General features: G+C 46.1%; 1 protein-coding gene across 1 annotated transcript in view; it reads right to left on the reverse strand.

Annotated features, from left to right (window-relative positions):
* The window catches only part of LOC109305592 (OX-2 membrane glycoprotein-like), a 31939-nt gene extending 12912 nt beyond the window's left edge, over positions 1–19027 (reverse strand). Inside the window, exons 1-5 of the mRNA XM_019528581.1 lie at positions 18932–19027; positions 9035–9116; positions 8195–8521; positions 7079–7348; positions 5212–5322 (exon numbers count right to left, since the gene is read on the reverse strand). Coding sequence (XP_019384126.1) covers positions 5212–5322; positions 7079–7348; positions 8195–8521; positions 9035–9116; positions 18932–18943 — 802 coding nt within the window. The 5' untranslated portion in view covers positions 18944–19027. The remainder of the gene's footprint in view (positions 1–5211; positions 5323–7078; positions 7349–8194; positions 8522–9034; positions 9117–18931) is intronic.
* Between the last annotated feature and the right edge of the window lie 249 nt (positions 19028–19276).

Below are 19276 nucleotides of genomic sequence, written 5' to 3' on the forward strand. Positions count from 1 at the left end.
CCTGGAAATCTTCAAGAGGAGACTGGATAGGCACCTGGCTGGGGTCTTCTGACCCCTCCCACCCACAGTGCTCATTCCTGCCCATGGCAGGGGGTTGGACTCGATGATCTGTCTAGGTCCCTTCCGACTCATTGATTCTATGATTCTATGCTTCTAATATTATCAAGCTAATGCTGTTTATCAAAACTGACTTATTCAAACCATCATTAAGGAATGTAGATTGAGCAGCAGAGAAGGTACAGGTTTCAGGGATGCAAACAGTACATTGGCATCAACTCAACACATCACTAGGATGAAGTAACTAGCTTGTAAGTAGTTTGGTCAAGCATGAAGCTTAGTCAAGCATGAAGCTTCAAGCTTTTAAGTATTGTAGCATTAAATCTGGAAATGAGTATTGGTCAGGACATTTCAGCAGACTATGCTATTTCATCCAATCTGAAAAATTTAACAGAGACAACCTTTTTTAATGTTTTCTTCAGGAAGGTTTTCTGAGGCCTGTGTCATGTTACACTTAAGGCATCATTAACCAGCAGCTGATGGGGCTCCTATGCATGGGACCTTCCTACTTGCAGGTACAGGGGGAGCTTGGAATTATGATGCTGGGCTCTTCTTGCACCAGCAATAAGGTGTGATGGGATCTGATACTTGATCCCACAATTATGCCTCCTGCCATGCATGTGTGACATGGTAGAAAGTGTAATTGTGTGAATCAGGCATCAGGCCCCATCGTGCCTTTATCTGCACATCTGCCAGGAGCTTTTGACATATTCTTTCTCTGATGTACACACAGATGAATGCACACATATACATTCTCTATGCACAGGTGGATGCATACATACTATCTATAGCCTGGTGATAAAACTAGTGCCCTAGAATGGGGAGGTGTGGATATTTAGTCTTTGTTCCTTTGCTTGATTGAGAGTCATCTGAGGTAAGCAGCCTGATGTCAATTAGTTCCTTGTTTTACTGCCAAACAAGTAGGTTCGGAGATACAGAATTAAACACTGTTGTATATTCTAGCACAATCTAAGAACAGTAAGGCAGTAGCCTGAATAGCCTCCACAGAAAGACATGTTTTTCCTTAGTAACCCTCTCTGTCTCAGCCTTGAAAACACATTAGCAGATTGCAAAAGCAATGAGATGGACACATTTTTGGAACATCAGCTTTAAATGGAATGACAATAGGTTTGGTAGGACGAAAACAGAACAAGAGAGAACAAGGGATGGTGTAAGTCCCAACAAGATCTCCTCATAAAAATTTTGCTTAAAATGTAATTATAGTCTGAACACAATGATAAAAATTACTGTGGTTTTATAGCTATTCTTGGCATGAGACAAGATTAAGTTTGCTAGATAGAAAAAAAAATCATATACAAGACAATGAGGCTTTAGCAATTTTCAGTAAGCGGGTTAAAATCAAGAAAGAAACCAGATGGCAGAAAGTGAAAAAGAATGATTAGGATGAAACAGTTCTGCAAAATTAAGTAATCAGAGAAGCCTTCTAAGAAACTGATGGCTATTAGTACACATATTCCCCTAATTTGGCCCTCACACAGGGGAATACCACAGGGTTGTTAAAACCAACTTGGGTGAAGTATTAGTGCACAGAAACCTTTGCTGAAAGCTGTTATGTGTAGTAGAAGTCCAAATCATTGCACTATAAAATCTGTTTGAAAAAATAAAAAGGCAAAAACTAACAATGGTACAAATGGATCAAGCAAATTAATAGAATTAAAATAAGGAGGCCTGCAAGGCACCTGGCAAAAATCATATATTAATTAGCACAACACTGAACTGAAAGATACTACATAAATGGGAGGAAATATTTCCATTTGGAATAACTGAAATGTAGTCTTTCCTATCAAAACATAGTTGCCATTCCTTCTTAAACACTGTCTATCTGTGGCTCACTAAAATGGGAGAAATCAGGAAAAAATAGTCTGAGTGCAGCAAGCTTTACAATTACATCTGTCAGCCCAGTGTCAGCTGGGATCCACCTTATCACTATTAGGCCTGCACTCTCCTGATCCCGAAAAACATTCTGATTAGACAGGGCTAATGAGGAAACATATACCATTGCTGCTTCCATTGAGTCTCGCTAAACCAGGGGTAGGCAATTATTTTGGGCAAAGGGCCGTTTACCCAGTTTTGGCAAGCTGTCGAGGGCTGCATGGGTAGCCCTGCCCCTTGAAAGGAGCCCCGCTCCCTGGTCACCATCTTGGGACCAATATCCCAATGTCTTAGGATCAATGTCTCAGGGCCAGCACCGATGGAGCCCAGGGTGAGGTGCAGGTTTGGCAGGGGTCTTTGGAGCCGGGCTGGGTTGTACCAGCAGGGAGACGGGGGAGCTGGCCAAGAGCCCCTGCCAGCCAGAACCCTTTAGTCCTGCTGCCCTGCTCTTGGCCCCACCAGCGCTGGCCTTGGGTGTGGGCCCCGTGCTCCTGCTGGCTCCCGCTCACTCCTAGTGCCCCCTAGCCCTGTGGTACAGGTGGGAGGCAGCGCGCAGCCCCGACCCCCTGCCTGCCGGCAGGGAAGGAGCTGGTGCTGAGCATGGGGGAAAAGCGGCCCCTCCCTTGCCCTGTGGCCAGCTTTTCCTGCTGAAGATGCTCACAGTTCACACGGGTCTGTCCTGAGCAGGCACAGGCAGCCCCAGGTGGGCTGCAAGCAGCTGCAGCACAGGGTGCCAGCCACGGGGTGGTCGAGGGGGTGCATTTCCTGCACTCAGCACTAGCTTCTAACCCACCCCCTGCTGCCAGCCTGGGCCCTGCGCTGGCTCCAGCCTCACCCATTGGGACTGCGCTGGAAAGCGGCCCCCCCACTTGCCATGCCAGGCAGTGTTTGCTGCTGCTGTCCCTGTGTTGCTCAGCACATGAGCTGCAGGCGGGCAGCGGCAGCGGCAGCAAATACTGCCCAGCATGGCAAGTGTGGGCGCCGCTTTCCTTCATGCTGAGCACCTGCTGCCACTGTGGCGCAGCCTCAACAGGCAAGCCCGGAGCCAGTGCAGGGCCCCGCTGGCAGCAGGGGCGGATTATAACCTGGTGCTGAGTGCGGGGAAAAGTGGCCCCTCGCTCATCCTGTGGCCAGTGCCTTGCGCTGCAGCTTCTAGCAGCCCGCCTGGGGCTGCCTGTGCCTGCTTAGGACAACCCCATGTGGACTGCGAGTGGCTGCAGCAGGGAGCACTAGCCACGGGATGGGTGAGGGGATGCTTTTCTCCATGCTCAGCACCAGCTCCTCCCCTGCCTTTCCCCCGCTCCCCTTTACCTAAGTTTCCGGCCACATGGTCCCAGGCCAGAAGCCCCTGCTAAGGCTTCCAGCTGGGGGGTCGGAACCAGGTGGGCCCTGCTGTTGCAGGAGTACACCAGGACTTCCCCTGGGTCCTACTGCCCCTGGCTCCTGTCATTTTCTACAGGAACCAAGGACAGATAAATATTAATTTTCTAAATTTTTTAGGGACCCTGCAGGCTGGATAAAATGGTTGTATTTTGCCCACCCTTGGTCTACACCCTGAACTTAGGTAGTTAGTGTCACCCCTAATCTCATGGATCGGTTTTCTTTTCCCACTTATTTACCCTTATTCCTTTCTCCCTTACCTTCTGTCAAATGGGGTGCATATGGAGATTTCCTCACACAGCCTGGGACTGTCCCCAAACCATCCCAGTCTGGGGCAGGTCCCAGTCCTGTACCATGATTGGGCTATCAAGGCATAAGCTTGGAAAGAGCTGTGTGGGAGGGGCAGGTCCCAGCCCCCTGCTCCAGTCTGCCAATAGGGCACCTAGCAGCAACCCTCTGGCTGGGCAGGGAATCCCTGCAGGGGCTCACTGCAAGCTGCCTCACTAGAGGATCATGGCAGGGGACTGGGACCTGCACCTCCCCTGGAGCTCTTTTTCAAGCCCCCTGCCTCCAACTGGGGAGTCAAGACTGGGAGCTCCCTGCTGCCAGGGCAGGGAGACATTGTCCCTGTCGGGTTGTTACTGGGAAAAGGGGCATGTCTTTACACCCAACAGCTGTTTGCAGGTCATTTCCCCGTGCATAGCTGCTTTGGGGTGGCTCCCCACCTCTCTCTCTCTCCCTTGTTCCTGCCTGCCATGAATTTTATGGTTTTGCTGGTTCTTGAAGATGTAAGGAAAGGGGGAGAGAGGGAGAGGCTGGTACCACCATTCGGTCACTACCGGCTGCTGATGTGTCTTATGATCTCTGTCCCGATGAAAAGAAAAGGCATCAAGTTAACCGAAGAAATGAAAAGAGATTTTATTTGGCCAACAGAGTCTCCTTCTGAGTTTGTCTGGGTCTAGCCAGCGCCTTTACTCAGCCTATCTTCCCTCGAACAACTGAACCTTCTCCGCTGGGGCTTATTGGGTCTCTTCTTTACTTATATTGCTGCCTTGCCCAGCTTGATTGTTTAAGAGGCAGGCAATTAGGGCAAGAGATACCTTGAGTGGGAGCATCTGCTTCTTACTCCCTCTTCCTGGTGGGTCCTTGTCCCTCTCAGAGCCAGTTAGATGCTGGAGGAGCACCTCTTGCCATTTCTCCAAGGGAGAGAAAGTAAAACAAAACCCAGTGGGGACCGGGTTGGGTCCGAAGCAAACCTTGTGGCACCCATTCTCTCTGATCTGCATTGCCGGCTTCTCTGCCTTCATTAGCAAGTTCTGGTGTTCAATTAACCCAACAAAGTTAAACTGAGGGAGAGAGTACCTGTATTCTTCTTTCTACACTCTCCCCCTCCACGGATGAGGGTTCCTCCTCCTGTGCGCTTGAACTTACCAGCTTCTTATTTTCCCGGAGTTTTTTTAGTCTCAGGCGGGACGCAGCCATGTGTTACTCCACCCGCTAACTTCCGATTTTCTTCTTCTCCTCCCAGCCCTCTGCCCGGTCTCATATATTGCTCTGGCAGGTGTGATTACCCAATCCATGTCACCTGGCAGCACATTAAAGTGGGCTGGGTGTGCGCCAGCAGCTCCCGCTGTATCACGGAGACCTTATTCTTGGAGACCTTGAGCTGGGGGAGGCACCCTGTTCTTTCATAGTCCCCACCTGGGATCTGCCACCAGAGCCCACCCTGAGCAAGCAAGTCCCAGAGGCAGGGAGCAATCTCCCAGCCCCCACCAGGAGACAGGGTCCCATGATCCCTGCCAGCCCCTGTTTTTTAAAGTAATCAATAAAATGAGAGTCACAAAGACATTCTATTGATTTTCACTTAGCCTAATCACTCACCACTTTGCTTTTTCTTGTGTCTCCTCCAGCACACCACTATCAGAATCACGACCAGAAGTATGACAACACACACTACTGAAACTGCTACAGGAACTGAATGTGACCATTTCCCTGTAGAAAACAAAACCCAAACAAAGCTATTGGGATAGACAAAAAGAACTTAAAAAAATGAGATGAATGCTGACAGACGTGACAGTGGTGTTGACAGATGTGACAGCTTGTTGTGTGATTGGCCAATGAATGCGCTCTACAGCTAGGCACTGACAGAACTGGATGGCTGCAGAGCACTTAAAAATGACTGATTGGGTGACATCCTAAGACCTCATTATATAAGGCTTCAGATGAAGGTGATCCAAAATGGAGAGCCTTCATTAATGTCTGTCAGCACAGCCAGAGAGCAGGTCTGAGCTGATGCAGCTGTACTTTACACTGTCTTTGGAATGGGAGGTGGCGAAGGGAGTGGAGGGAACTTGTTTTGGGGATTGTCTAGCCAGCACTGGAGGGTGAGGTGGGTGGATTGGAGTCCCCCCCTGAGGTTAAGTGATTTGCAAAAAAATGCTACAATTATGTGACTTGCTGAGGAGTTCCCCAGCAAGTAACCATATCATGGTATTTCATTGTAATAAGATGGCTGCTACAGGCTGGGGAAACCATTCCCCTGTCAGGAGTAAAAGCCTAGAAGCCCAGGGGAGGTGGGAAGGGGTTGCAAAAGGGACAGAGGAAGGAGAGAGCTTGGGGAGGGGTAGAGGAGGGCTGTTTGATCCTCCAGATGGGAAAACTGGGGCAAAGAGGACTGGGGGTACTTGGGGGCTGCCCTGGCACCAGATAGTGGAGGGGCTGTTTGGTCCTCTGGTTGGAAAACTGGGGTGCTGGGGGCTGGTTGGAAGAGGGGGGAGGGAGAGAACACATGCACACAGGAGCAAAAAGCCCATCCCCTACCCAGTGCCTGGGCTGTCTGCCAAGGCAGCCCCCAGGTGCCCCCTACCCCCTGTGCTCCATTTTTCCCACCCAGAGGAGCAAACAGATCCTCCCCTATCCAGCACCAGTGTCAGCAGCTTCCAAGGCCGTGAGCTCATGATCACTATTGATTGGCTGACACTGAGTTCAGTGTCAGACTCTCTGCTGATTGGCTGGAAGCCTGGCAGAGAAGAGAGGCATTTTGAAAAGGGAATTTCCTCCCTGCCCCTCAGAAACATGAGGCAGACAGTTACTACTGCCATTTCTGCCTCTTCCAGTGAGGTGGAGGGCTGAGGAGGGGCATGGGCTTTTCAGCAGTGATCAGAGGCCTTGGGAGTAAGGCCTCTGCTGCTGCAATTAAACCTGGCCCCAAACCTGCCCCTCAGCAAATCAGGGCAGTGGGAGAGGGGAAGGGGTGCCATGATCTGAGCACAAAAATGACAATCAGGCTGTGATATTAGCAAGCTGGACCGGAAATTTAAACCAGGTGCTACTAGTTACCTCTCCCTGGTACATTGGTTCAGCTTGCTGTAAAATACATGTGGCCTCATAGGTCTCTCTTCCTGAGAGGAGTGTGGGATACTGCCATGCCTTAAGATGTACTGGGTGCACCTACACATGTTAAATTTACTGCACAGTAAGAGCCTACATGTGTAGATGGTAACACTTTGCTGTGCAGTAGATTAGTCTACTGGACAGTAAAGCATCTTGTGTAGACATGGCTACTAAATCCAAATCAGGATACCCACTCACTCTTGTTCTCCAGGCATAGCATGCATGTGCACAGACACTATTCTCCCTTTTTCAGATACATGTTAACCTACCCAAAGCTTAGGACTGAAAATATGTTAATGGAAAAGGCTGCAGCAAAGAAGCAGCTAACATCTGATTGCACGTATCACACACTGACCTTCCACTTTCACAGATGAGATTTTGTCTTCATCCATGGAACTTGCGCTGCAGGTGAGATTTTGCCCAACTAGGCTTTCAGAGTTGTTGATATAGAGGTGACTAGTAACAAGCACTGTTCCATTCAGGTCACTGACTTCCTCTTCTGTCTTCTTACTCTGATTTTCTAGCCCAAGCCAAGTGATAGTAGGACGAGGCCAGCCACTAGCAGAACAGTTGGCCATCAGGTGACCTTCAGAGAGGCTGTAGCTGACAGATATCCTGAGTGGTTCTGAAACACAAACAAACAACATGTCAGCAGAGGAAGCTGTTGATCAGATGCAATGACAATTAAACCAATATCAAGAAGTGCAGACCCACAATGAAGAGACAGAAACATATCCTTCTACCCCAAATTCTCACCACAATTGAGTCCCTATTCCCATCTACTGAAGTGACCAGCCTTGGAAGACTTGAATTTATCAGATTATAAGGTTTGAGAGTTTCTACTGAGCGGGTAAACCTGTCTGTGGTCCCTGCTCTGATCTGCTGCCAGGAGTGCTGTGGCAATGAGGCCATACATACTGCAGCACTTATACCTGGCACTGAAATGAAATTGCAGGAAGAGCACTCTTACTGTTCAAGACCTAGTTGTGCCTGGCCAAGTCTGTCCCCCAAAGGAACTGCTATGCACACGGCATCAAAATCATGATGCTCATTTCCTGTGTGCAATAATTTGGCTCTGCAAGAAGCCAAAGCAGAAATTTTGACCAATGTGTAATATGGAAAAAATACGCCTGAACTCTGTTACATACAACATCTATGCCGTCTGCTCCTGGAGTGAGAAAGGGCAAGCACAGTGAAGCAAGCAGCAGCCCTGGCAAGGCCATGCTTCCTTCCCTCCTGCACTGTTCTGGCATACCTTCTCTTAAGTGGTGCCCTGGACCTGTACCCACTTACACACCCCACATATGCTACTCAGCAATGACAGGGTATTGCATTCAGCTGATGCTGAGAGGGCACTGCTGTCAGAAGGCTTCTCTGCCTGGAGTTCTTAATGCTCTGAGGAAAAGCTGCAGATAGAAAATAGATTCTCTCCCCTTTACTCATACAGTTATGTCCCCAGAAAGAACCTCACCATAAACAGTCAAGCAAGTGTCCTTTCCAAGGGATCCAGCTGGAAAGGTGTTAAAGAGACACTTATAGCATCCAGTGTCCTGGATTCTAACTCCCCAAAAGGTGATGGCTGTATCATCCAGTGATGTGCCTGTAATATCTAATCGCCCCCGGTATGGGTTTTGAACCTTTGAAGAATTTTTCTGGTAAGTAGCCACATTTTCAGGGGATGAGCTTGTTTTCTTCTGCCACGTAACTTGTATGATGTCATGTGGCTTCCTCAGGACACATCTCAAGGTTGCATTGCTGCCCACCTCTGCCTTTTGGTTCATTTTTGTCTCTATATCCACTGTAATGATATAAAGCAATTCATGAAATACACAAAAATCATCTTTGATCACTTTCTGACTTTTTAGATTTACCAGAAGCCATACAATGGTCGCATTCTACTGACTTCAACTGAGCTACAGTATCTTGGTTTACACCAGCTGAGGACTTTCCCTTCCACCTTTATTAACACAATGAAACAGGCAAAGTTTCCTTGCCATTATCTGTGTACACCTCCTTCAACTTTATTAAATTCTGTATATCTTGCATGGAAAGTGATTTGACTTTTGCTGCCTAATAAGAGAATGGAAAAAGATCCAAGAGACAGCTGTATTAGGTCATTTCATGATCAGCAAGGGAGAGGGAAGAGAAAGAGTTCAACTCCATGAAGAACTGACATGCAGAAAGAGAAAAAGACTAATTCACAGGAGACTCAATGGTATACTTCTCACTTTATTTTGCTAGGTAGAGCCTCAGGAATTGAAGACTAGCTCAAAACCTGTATATATACAAGAAGAAATTACAGTTGACTTACCATGTGCCCTGCAGAGTAACGTAACAGCAGCATACCACACCAAAGCTTGTAAAGTCTTATGAGAATCAAATTGCCCATTTATCTGAAGATACAAGAAGGTACATAGAATTAGGTCTTAATAACACTATTGTTTCCAGTAATTAATGCTCAGCCTATGGATCCACAGTGCTTTTGAGTGGAAATGGAACATGCATTTACAGACAGCAGTCAACATAAAATAAAGGCTCTGTTACCCCACACAGACCTGACTGAAGCTGAAAAAAGGATAAATCAGTGGGTGCTTTTGATACACAAAGTTCCACCTTTAGAGAAAAAAAATTCAAACAGGATGTCCATTTTATGTACAAAAACTTTGCACATGCAGTATATAAATACATTATCATTTCCTTATGAAAAACATAAGCATAGGTGCCTGTGAAGCTAGGCCTAATTTTTAAGCGGATTCAGAGCACTGGCATGTGCTGCCTTAGAAACAGCGGTTACAAGCAATCAGAAGGATTTTTCAGTTTTGGGACATTTTAGGCATATTTTACAATTGAGATGCAATAACTGCATATATATTATTTACCAAATGCTTCAGAACATTAAAATAACCCCCAGTTTTTGGGTCCTGGGTTTAGGAAGAAGTGCCACCTTTATGTACAGCCTGGCTTTCTCATTCTTACAAATATATCCGAGGTAGCAGTGCTTTGAGTGATACAGGGGTATCAGTAACTACCAACTAACATATCCTAGAGCCAGCTGTGGAAACAGATAGAAAAGAGAGACAAAGGGAAAGATCTGGCACCTGACATTACCAGGACCAGCTTCATCCTCCCATAGGTATTTGCCACATCTGCAGTCAGACGTGCAGATCTCAGATTGATCTCCTTAACAATCCCCAAAAGACCAGCGGTATTTCTGTTCAGGGCATATGCCTACTCCTGCATTTACTGTCATTGAAAGATATGTCTTTCCAGTTGAAAACCAACATCTTGGGAATACTAAATTAGTGAAGGGTGGGGAACATTTGGTAAAGTTAAACAAAAAAGCCTTGCTCCTTAAAGTTTGACCTCAAGGTAATTGCCTGTGTTTCAGGAGCAAACAAGGAAGCACAGCTGCAGTGAGAACAATAAGAGCAGAACATTTATAAAAACAAAAGGAAACCAGAGGTTGGGCAGTATTCTTGAAGAGATAGTGAAGAATACAAAGTGTTCTCTGGAGAGATGTAGGAAAAATCTCAAAGGCCAGCCAGGAAATGTGAGAAGTAGCTTCAGAAGCAGCTGTTTTTCAATACACCTGATTAATACAATATCTCTCCTTGAAATCCAAAGCCAAACCACATATTCAGTCTGCATGGCTAAACAGGGCAGGAAAGGAAATAAAAGGGAGCCACTATTTAATACATGTTTAGGTTTTTTGTTCTTGTTTGTCTGGGTTTTTTCAATGCCTACCACTGAGGATGCTCTCCAAATTCATGTGTAATCCATGCTCTTGTTTCCCAGTCAGAGACAAGGTATCAGCCATACTCTGGCTCTGTTCTGCTATATCTCTGCCTGGTTTTATTCTCAAACAAAAAGGATTAAGCCAAGGGATGACAGTGTGCACAAACCCACCAACAAGTGGTCCCATCTCCCTAAACTCAGAAGGAATCTCAGAAGGTCCTGGGTTAATGCACCCATCTTCACTATTTCTCTCAGATGCTTCAGAAGTACCCCCTCTGGACGGTGTACCCTGATTCCCCCAAAAGTTACCCCACCATCTGGGTGCAGGGCACCATCCTGAGAACTTTACCCTGGGTCTGGGGGAAAGGGTGGAGATAGTCTGCATTTCCAGAGTGCTTCAGGGCTTCAGGAGGTTGACATGAAAAGGGCTGAAATGTCTGTCATTCCCCTGCCACCTCATAACTTACCTCCTACCTTCACCACATGACCTCCAAGGGACCCAGTAATTTGGCCAAAAGTTAATTTTCAAGAGAGAGGAATAGCAATAAGACCCTATCACTGGGTAGACAATCCTGAAATGAGCATTTTTATATAGTTTTGCTCCTGGGATTGCTGTGTGGCTTGGAGATCTTCCTAGGTGAACACCCCAATTAAATCTAGTCTTGAGAACATACTTGATCACATTCTAGACTTTTGCACGATGCATTAGTCAACATGCTTACAGGCGGTTTAATATTCCTTGGGGCAGAGTTACAAACAACAGCTTAAATAGAGAAAAAATTGTCGATAATTGTGCAACTTCTGAGATTGCAAACAACAGGCAAAATATGAATCTGTCCCAATTCTGGGGCTCCCCAATTGTGAAGTTCCATAACAGCCCCTTTAATGCCCAGTTGAACTTCTCTTCTAACCCATCCAACAGGGTTAGATTGACCAAAGCTTGACTGAGTAGACCCTTTGAAGGGTGCATACTTACTCTATCAACTGGCACGTGGTCATGCCTTTGTATGATAACATTACCCATGGGATCCCAACCCAAAAAATAACTTTATCAGGCTTGTGACAGCTGGTTGGCTCACAGAAGAGCAGATAACTATAGCTTCATAGTTCTGGGTGGTGGAATCTAGTACTTTCAGAATGAACCAACATCCAAAAGGTCTTGGTTCAAAAGTCTTTTTTTCCACCCCAACTCAGTCAGAATACTACTCCCCAAAAGAAGTTCTGGGGAACTAAGCAAGTACACTGATGTAGTACTAGATGACTTTCTAGACAGGATTCACAACATTCCTTGATGTCACAAGAGACTCCTAGATAAAAAAATCCAAAACATTGTGAGCACTCTCTTCTTTATCTTTGCGAATCTCAAAATGAGACTAAGGTAATGATGGTAGGTAGGGTCAGGGAAATAACTGGAGCAGGTGGCAGAGATCAGAATATGATGAATCAAAGATATGATATTTATTAGCAATAACTATTAGTTACTTGTAGAGATAGTTTGAAAATGACTAATTTCCCCCTTTTCCTTTCTGCCCCCCCCAGTCCCCTCCCCCCACTTTATTTTGGCAAAATATTGAGAACTAATGCATTTAAAATGAAAATCTTATTATTTCCATTGAAAATACCACTGCAATGCCCCATTAAATTTGTGACTTTGGGGTCTTACTCTTATGTTTTCTACTGTGGTCTAGGTTGTCTGACTCCTTTCTTCATGAAGGGAAAGGATGCATCCTCACATATTGGTACACCATGGAAAAGGTAGTCTAGAAAAAAAATCTACCTGTTAAAGAAAATGGCTTTAGAAAATGGCCCACAGACCCAGAAATATGACACCTGAAGTCCAACTACCCTAAGCCATGGTAATGCCATTTTTCTTCAAAACATTTTCATTGGTCCACTTCCACTGCTTGCTTTCGATGATATATTTATTTTGCCAAGATTAGACTATCACAGTGCACTGTGTTTGGGGCTACACTTTATAACTCTGTATGAAGTTATATAGAGACTGAAACTGGGCTGCTCACTTTCTAACTGATGCATTGAAGAATACACATCACAAATCAATTAATGGGTGATGTCGCAGGGCACTAAGGTGCCCTAATCCTAGAAGAGCAGAAACTGCCTGGGGAGAGGCAAAGAAACGGGGAGAAGCCCAGGTACAGGAAACCAGGGCAACAGGCTGGTGAGCAAATTAGCCTGCACCTGCACCTGGTCAGATGACCAGAAGGGGCCAGGCCCTGGGCCCATATAAACCCCAGGCTGGAACTAAGGAAGGTAGTTCTTTGCCAGCAGCCAAGGGGGAAGGAGCTCTCTTAAGAGGAAGCAAAGGGAAGAGGCCTGACTTTAAGTTCTGCTCCTGGTAATGTTAAGAGACAGAGCACACCTTTTGCAGTATGATTTATGGTATAGCCTAGGGGCTTGCATTTTTTACTTTTGTTTAGAACACCAGTGGTTTGGGTGAGGCTATCAGGGAAGGAGGAAGCTTCATTGGGGCTCACTAGTGTGGGGGCCCCGGTGCTGGTGAGGGCCTTGGTGTCGGTGAGGGTGTGGTGTTGGGGGGGGGCCACAGAGAGCCCTGAGTGAAACCAAGACTTTGGAGGGACATTGTGTCAATACCATCTGCGAGGCTTGGAGTGTGGTAAAGGTGGGGTTTGGTGCCTTGCATATAGCTCATAAGGCTGGGGTGTCCCAAGATGGCCATTGTGAAATGGGACCCACAAGAGGTCCAGGAACCCACGGGGTTCAGAGGGTCTATCAAAACCATGTCCAAGTGGACTTCAAGGCAGCCTCCCTATTTTTATACTTACATCAAGCCGTGGTGGGTGAGACTAGAGGGTACCCATCAGGCTGAACTGGCTCGGTCGAGGGGCCTTGGGGGTAACACGGCCATCCTTAGGGACCCCATCCCATGATGGGTGATACAAAGAATATAGAGTTGCTCAATAACAATTTGCTTCAGTCTTCATAATATAAACTTACTGCAACCAAGCAGTTAACAATATTAATACGTACAAAGAAATGGAAGGGCTGAACAGGATAATATGTAAACAGCACATCAGAGAATTCTTGACACACTTGAATTAAGTTGTTTTGGAGTAGTGAAATTCTTCCCAGAATACTAAAGAAACTGGCTGAAGAAACCTCAGAGCCCTGACAATGATGTGTGCAAAGTCATATGTAATAGAGAGATCCCAGGGAACTGAAGGTGGGATTTCCAGGGACAGAAAAGGAGAATTCAGGGAATTATAGACGAATCAACCCAACTTTAATATCTGGGAAGTTACTAGAGCAAATTATAAAACAATTACCTTGTAAAAACCTGGTAATGAAAAGCGTGATCACAATTTGTGAGAACAAATCCAAACCAACTTAATTTCCTTCTGTGACAGGATAACTGATTTAGTGAACGTGGTTAACATGATATACTTGGACTCTGGTAAGACTTTTGATAGTCTCACATGACATTCTCATAAATAATCTAGAGAAATGTAGACTAAATAGAACTACTGTTAGGTGGATGCCTTTAGTCTACAGTTCTCTAGCTTACTTAGATAGCTTCCTGATCAAGTCTAAGAATCGCACAAAACTGGAAGGGATTGCAAACACGTGAGCTGATGAAATTAGAGCTGGAAGAAACCATGACAGACTGGAGAACCTGGCAAGAGACAACAGAATGAAATTCAGCAAAGACAAATGGAAAGTGCTACATCTAGGCAAGTAAACCAAGTGCATGAATACAGTGGAAGATAAGCTAGATAGTATCATTTCTGAGGAGGATTTTGGATTTGGTGGACCATAGACTCACAATGATCCAGAAATACAATGACAGCTAAACACACCAAGAAAGCTGTAATATACGGCCAAGCCCTCCAATACCACCAAATTTGCACTGAGCAGAACACTCATGATCATCACCTTAAAAGGGCTTTCATTCAACAAGGACACTCCTCCAGAGAGATGGATCACACTTTTGAAAGAGCCACCTGGATGCCCTGTGAAGAATTGCTGCAGTACAAAAAGAAAACCCCCACGAGTCACACACCATTAGTTATGACATACCATCCTTCCTTGGAACCTATATGGAAAATTCTCATACAACTGCAACCCATAGTAGAAGAAGACCCAGTTCTTAAAGAGCTCTTCCCAGAACCACCCATCCTATCCTTAAACAAGCACCAAACCTAGCCAAACTTATAACCAGAAGCAAACTTCGTACTGGCCTCTGATCCTCACTACTATGTATCTGCATTTTCACAGACCGGCACTTCGCATATTGGCTTCTAATGCATCCAGGAGAACACAAAACAACAGCAGACTTTCCCTACGCCCGAGGAAGGGTGTTTGTACCCGAACGCTTTCAATAAATGTTTCCAACTATTTGGTTAGTCTAATAAAAGATATCACATTTACCCAAAGACCCTTGTCTTCCAGAAATACAAGCATTCATCAAAAAGGCAATTCCAATTTTGTGCTGAGTTAACAGGAGAATAGTAGGTAAGACATGGGAGGTGATATTGCTATTCAGTGCTAGTTAGGCCCAAGTTAAAATATAGTGGGCTTTGTAACTAAGAAGGATATGGAGAAACCAAGAGGCAAACAACAAGAATGATAAGGGGATCGGAACGCAAGCTGTATGAAGAAAGGATGAGAGAACTAGGTGTGTTTAGTCTGGTGAAAAAGAGATTTAAGGGGGAGACATGACAGAAGATTTCAAATATTTGAAAAGAAGAGGAGGGACAGCTGTTCTTTATGGATACAGAAAGCAGGACCTCAGCTGACAGTCATAAATGGCACCCAAACCAAATTTAAAATTTGGGGGGGGGGGCTGGAGAAGGACTTCCTCATTTTCAAGAACAGTAGAACAGTGGGACAAGCTGCCTAGGGAAGTTGTAGAGGTTTGTGGACACACATACATTTGTGGCTGTTTCAAAAAGGGAGCTGTCGATCAGGAGTGCACAGCAGCTATTACATTCCAAGTAGCAGAACAGCAGCTGGCCTACATATAACTGTTAGAAATGCAACAGTTGCTTCCCAGTTTAAAGCAGGAATTCCCCCGAATGTACAGATGGTCACAGGATTTGATTTGAGAGAAGAAACTCGCAGACGTTCAGATCTTGTTCTGCACTACTGATCCTACCAAGGGAGAGAAGTAGGGAAGGGGTGCCTTTTACATCCCCCTGCCAGTAAGTTGTCACTGCTCTAGGCGATTAGGAGATGGTGCTGAAATCCTGGCACTGGTACTCGCCACTCCACTGGCTCTGTGTATCCGGTATAGCACCACTGGATTTCTACTGATAGCCTAAATATCCTCATACAATGCATTTGGGATGCCTCTACATAGGTGGACTCTTTCATTTTAAAGATGACTTTTCATAGTTGGTAGGGTCGGAAAGGACCCAAGCAGATCATCAAGTCCGACCCCCCCACACCAAGCAGTTTATTTTAAACTGGAATAATGGGAAGTAAAAAGCTTTAGCACTTTCTAATGCAAAAAATCAGTCCAGATGGTTGGTTAGTTTATTTCTTTAGAAAAAGAACTGAGTATTTGTTCCCAATGCCTTTTTTAGCTTTACAGATTAGGAGACACTAGGCTATCTGAGAAACAGCCACAATTATGAATTTCTGCTTTTGTATTTTGTTTTTTAAATATGCATTTTATTGAAGAACTGAAAATACATTACAGCTCATTATTCTAGACTGAATCCTTCCGACTTGGACAATGGAGACCTTTACCAAGCTCTGCAGTAAAAGCCAGACTTAACCTTCTCAGATTACAAATAAAACAAGTAAACTCCACTTCCCAAACAGAACTCTTTATCACTTCTTTTTATAAATAACTAAATAAGCAAAGCCAAGAAGAGTCATTTCTATTTCCTGCTTCATCCATGCAGCTAAAGTTTTATAAGGAAAGATCCATGCATAAAGTATACAATTGTGAGATGTGTTTATGCAGTATCTCCCCTTCCTCCAACATTAAACAGTGATTAGATAGAATACTTACGTCTTCTTTGAGGTAGGGACTGGAACCCACATCTCCTCAATTGCAAGAAGAGTGACCTAACCAATAGACTAAGATGCAGTTGCTTGTCTCACCCTGCTCTCAACATGATGAGTCTTAATTTTTTTTTTCTGAAAAATGAAACACCTTAAGCAGGAGGAATGGAGAGTATGCATCCCATCCTGGAACAGACTTCAGTCTGGTGATTAGGATATTCTCCATGCAGCTAAATGGGGGTTTGAACTCCCTCCAGACAGAATAGGAAATTGAACTTGGGTGTCCTGCATCCCAGGTAAATGTTTCAGCCACCGCATGAAACTATTGGATAAAAGGATGGCCCTTACTATGATTTGGTAAGTAAGATTGCCTCTACTTTGTTTTTGATGAGGCAAAGGGCCCAAACTTCAAGGGAAGTCTTCAGGGCAGAAATGTAAAATGGAAGGAAGTAAATCAGTGTTGAAGGGCGGGGGACAGGATTTATGACACACTCTTGACTCTCGCATTTCCTAGGCTGAGCTTCCTGCTGTGCATGCTGGCTCTTAAGTGCCCAACACTCTCCCTGTACATAGAGATCCCGGGGACCCATATATAATAGGTCTAGATTACATTCTGGGAACCAGAAAACATCATCTTAAGTTCCTTCTTAGACCTAGCATTTAATGTACTATTCTTGGGATGCTTTCTGGGTTTTGAGAATGGCCTTATGCATTATCTATGGTTTCTTGGAGTCAAAAATTATAGTTTTGTGGTGCTGCAGGGTAGAAGATATTGTGATCATTAAGCTCCAACCCCACTTATATAACAGACCATTACATTGCACCTAGGTATCCCTGTATTGATCCCAGAAACCCACGTTTAGCTAACACAAGTCTTCCAGAATGGCATCACGATGCAAGGAATCAAAGCACTGGGACAGGGAGAATCTGCCCTTTCCCTAGTAGCTGGTTCCAATAATGCACAGCCAGCACTATAATAAAATGTGGCATTTTGAAGGGCAGCAAAAATGATTGAGGTCCCAGGAGACAGGGTGTATGAGGAGCTGTAGTTGTTTAGTCTGGAGAAGAGTAGTCAGAGGGATAATTTGATAATGGTCAAGTTGCTGAAATCCCAGAGAGTTTGTAAATGCCTGAGATCCCAGAAAGGATGGGGATGGGCTTTCCTCTGCGGCTGCAGGGGCAGAATATGTCTTTACCTCAAGACCCATCAACAAGTTCTGGTGGAAACCCCGGGAAGAGAGGGGGTGCCAACGCTGAGGGGACAGGGCTGAGAGCAGTTGGTGGACATGGGTGTTGGTTGTAGCTGTGTTGGTCTAAGGGCACAGGCAGACAAGGGTCTTTGGGTAAACGTGGTATCTTTTAGACCAACTAAATAATGGGAAAAAATCATTTTTGCAAGCTTGCGGGCACAAACGTGCTTCTTCAGGCAGAGGCAGAGTTTGCAGGAGGCACCAAATTGATATGCAGAACAAAACAAATGGAGCATCATGCTAAATAACAGCCCTGGGCGATTTATAGCTCCACCTTGGTCTAAGACGTTTGGATGGATAGGGGGAGAAAGACCTCTGAAAAGATCTTGGAGGAAAGATCACTAGAATCACAACTCCCCACGACTCCTAACTTCTGGGCACTGAGGTACAGTGATGGGTGGGGGGAACCGAGGTACACAGTTCACCCAGGACACCAATTATCCTGGGACTGGCATTGGTTTGCAGTCATCTGAGGATGCGTGTTTGTGCCTGAACGCTTGCAAAGGACAATTTTTGCAGTGATGTAGTTGGTCTAATAAAACAGTCTCATCTACTCAAAGACTCTCATCTGCCTATGGCTGCAGATGAAGAAAAAAAAAATTTTTTCTCTCTCAATGTCTTAGTCGATCTAATAAAAGTTTGTGTTTGTTTTGTTTTTTTAAGTAAATGATTTTTGTGATCCAAGCCAAATCAGGTCCAAATCCATGAGTCACCATACGTGGCCCCACAACTCACAGGCATCCTCCACCCCCACCTGGGGCTTCAGATATTTCCAGCATCTTTAGCCCGGTGTCCTACGTGCTGGCCCAGGCCTGGAGGCTCGGGGTCTGGATGCCCCCAAAGTTTCGCCTGCCCTCAGCCATGGGGCTGCAAGCTGGGGAGGAGCCTCCCATTTACATAACATGGGCTTTAAGCCCTAACACCCCAGCAGGTACCAAATTGCACCAGAAGAGTTTCCTAGCCCCAGATGCATGGAGTTCCCCTGCCAGGTAGGTATGTGGAACCGGGAGTTCTGGATTCGTACGTGTCTTGCTGGCTCTACAGGGGCATTTCGGCCGGGGATGAGGAGGACCTTGCTAGGTCGGGCCGCCTTTGTAGGTTGAGAGAGAGCAGGGCGCAGCGCCGGGGCCTCTTCCCGCGCCCCCCGCCCCCTCACGGCCCCGCCGGCAGCACAGCCCGCCCCAGCCCCCCGGCCTGTGCTACCCTGCCCTGCCCTCGGTCCCCTCACTCACCTCAGAGCCCATCGCTGCCGCCGCCGCTGCCGCTGCTTTTGCAGTATCCGAGGGGAGGAGAGCTTAACTGGCTACCCATTTCCCATCCCCCAAATCGGGCGGTTGTTTTGCAAATGATTAGGACCACCTCTCTGCTACTCCTGCTGCCCGGGAAGAGGGCTGGAGGTGGCTTCCCGGTGCCCGAGCTCAAGCCCCGTCTCGAGGGAGCGGGGGCGAGGAGGGAGGAGGGAGAAGAGACAAAAGCGCTTAACCTCAGACGCGACGCGACTTTCGGAACCGCCCGCGCTTAGTTTTTTCCGTAGTCAGGAAAGGAGTGAAGTCGTACAAGAGGTCTTCTGTTCCAAA

Source organism: Crocodylus porosus, unplaced genomic scaffold (genome assembly GCF_001723895.1).
Source record: "Crocodylus porosus isolate Cpor-Errol unplaced genomic scaffold, CroPor_comp1, whole genome shotgun sequence".
NCBI lineage: Eukaryota > Metazoa > Chordata > Crocodylia > Crocodylidae > Crocodylus > Crocodylus porosus.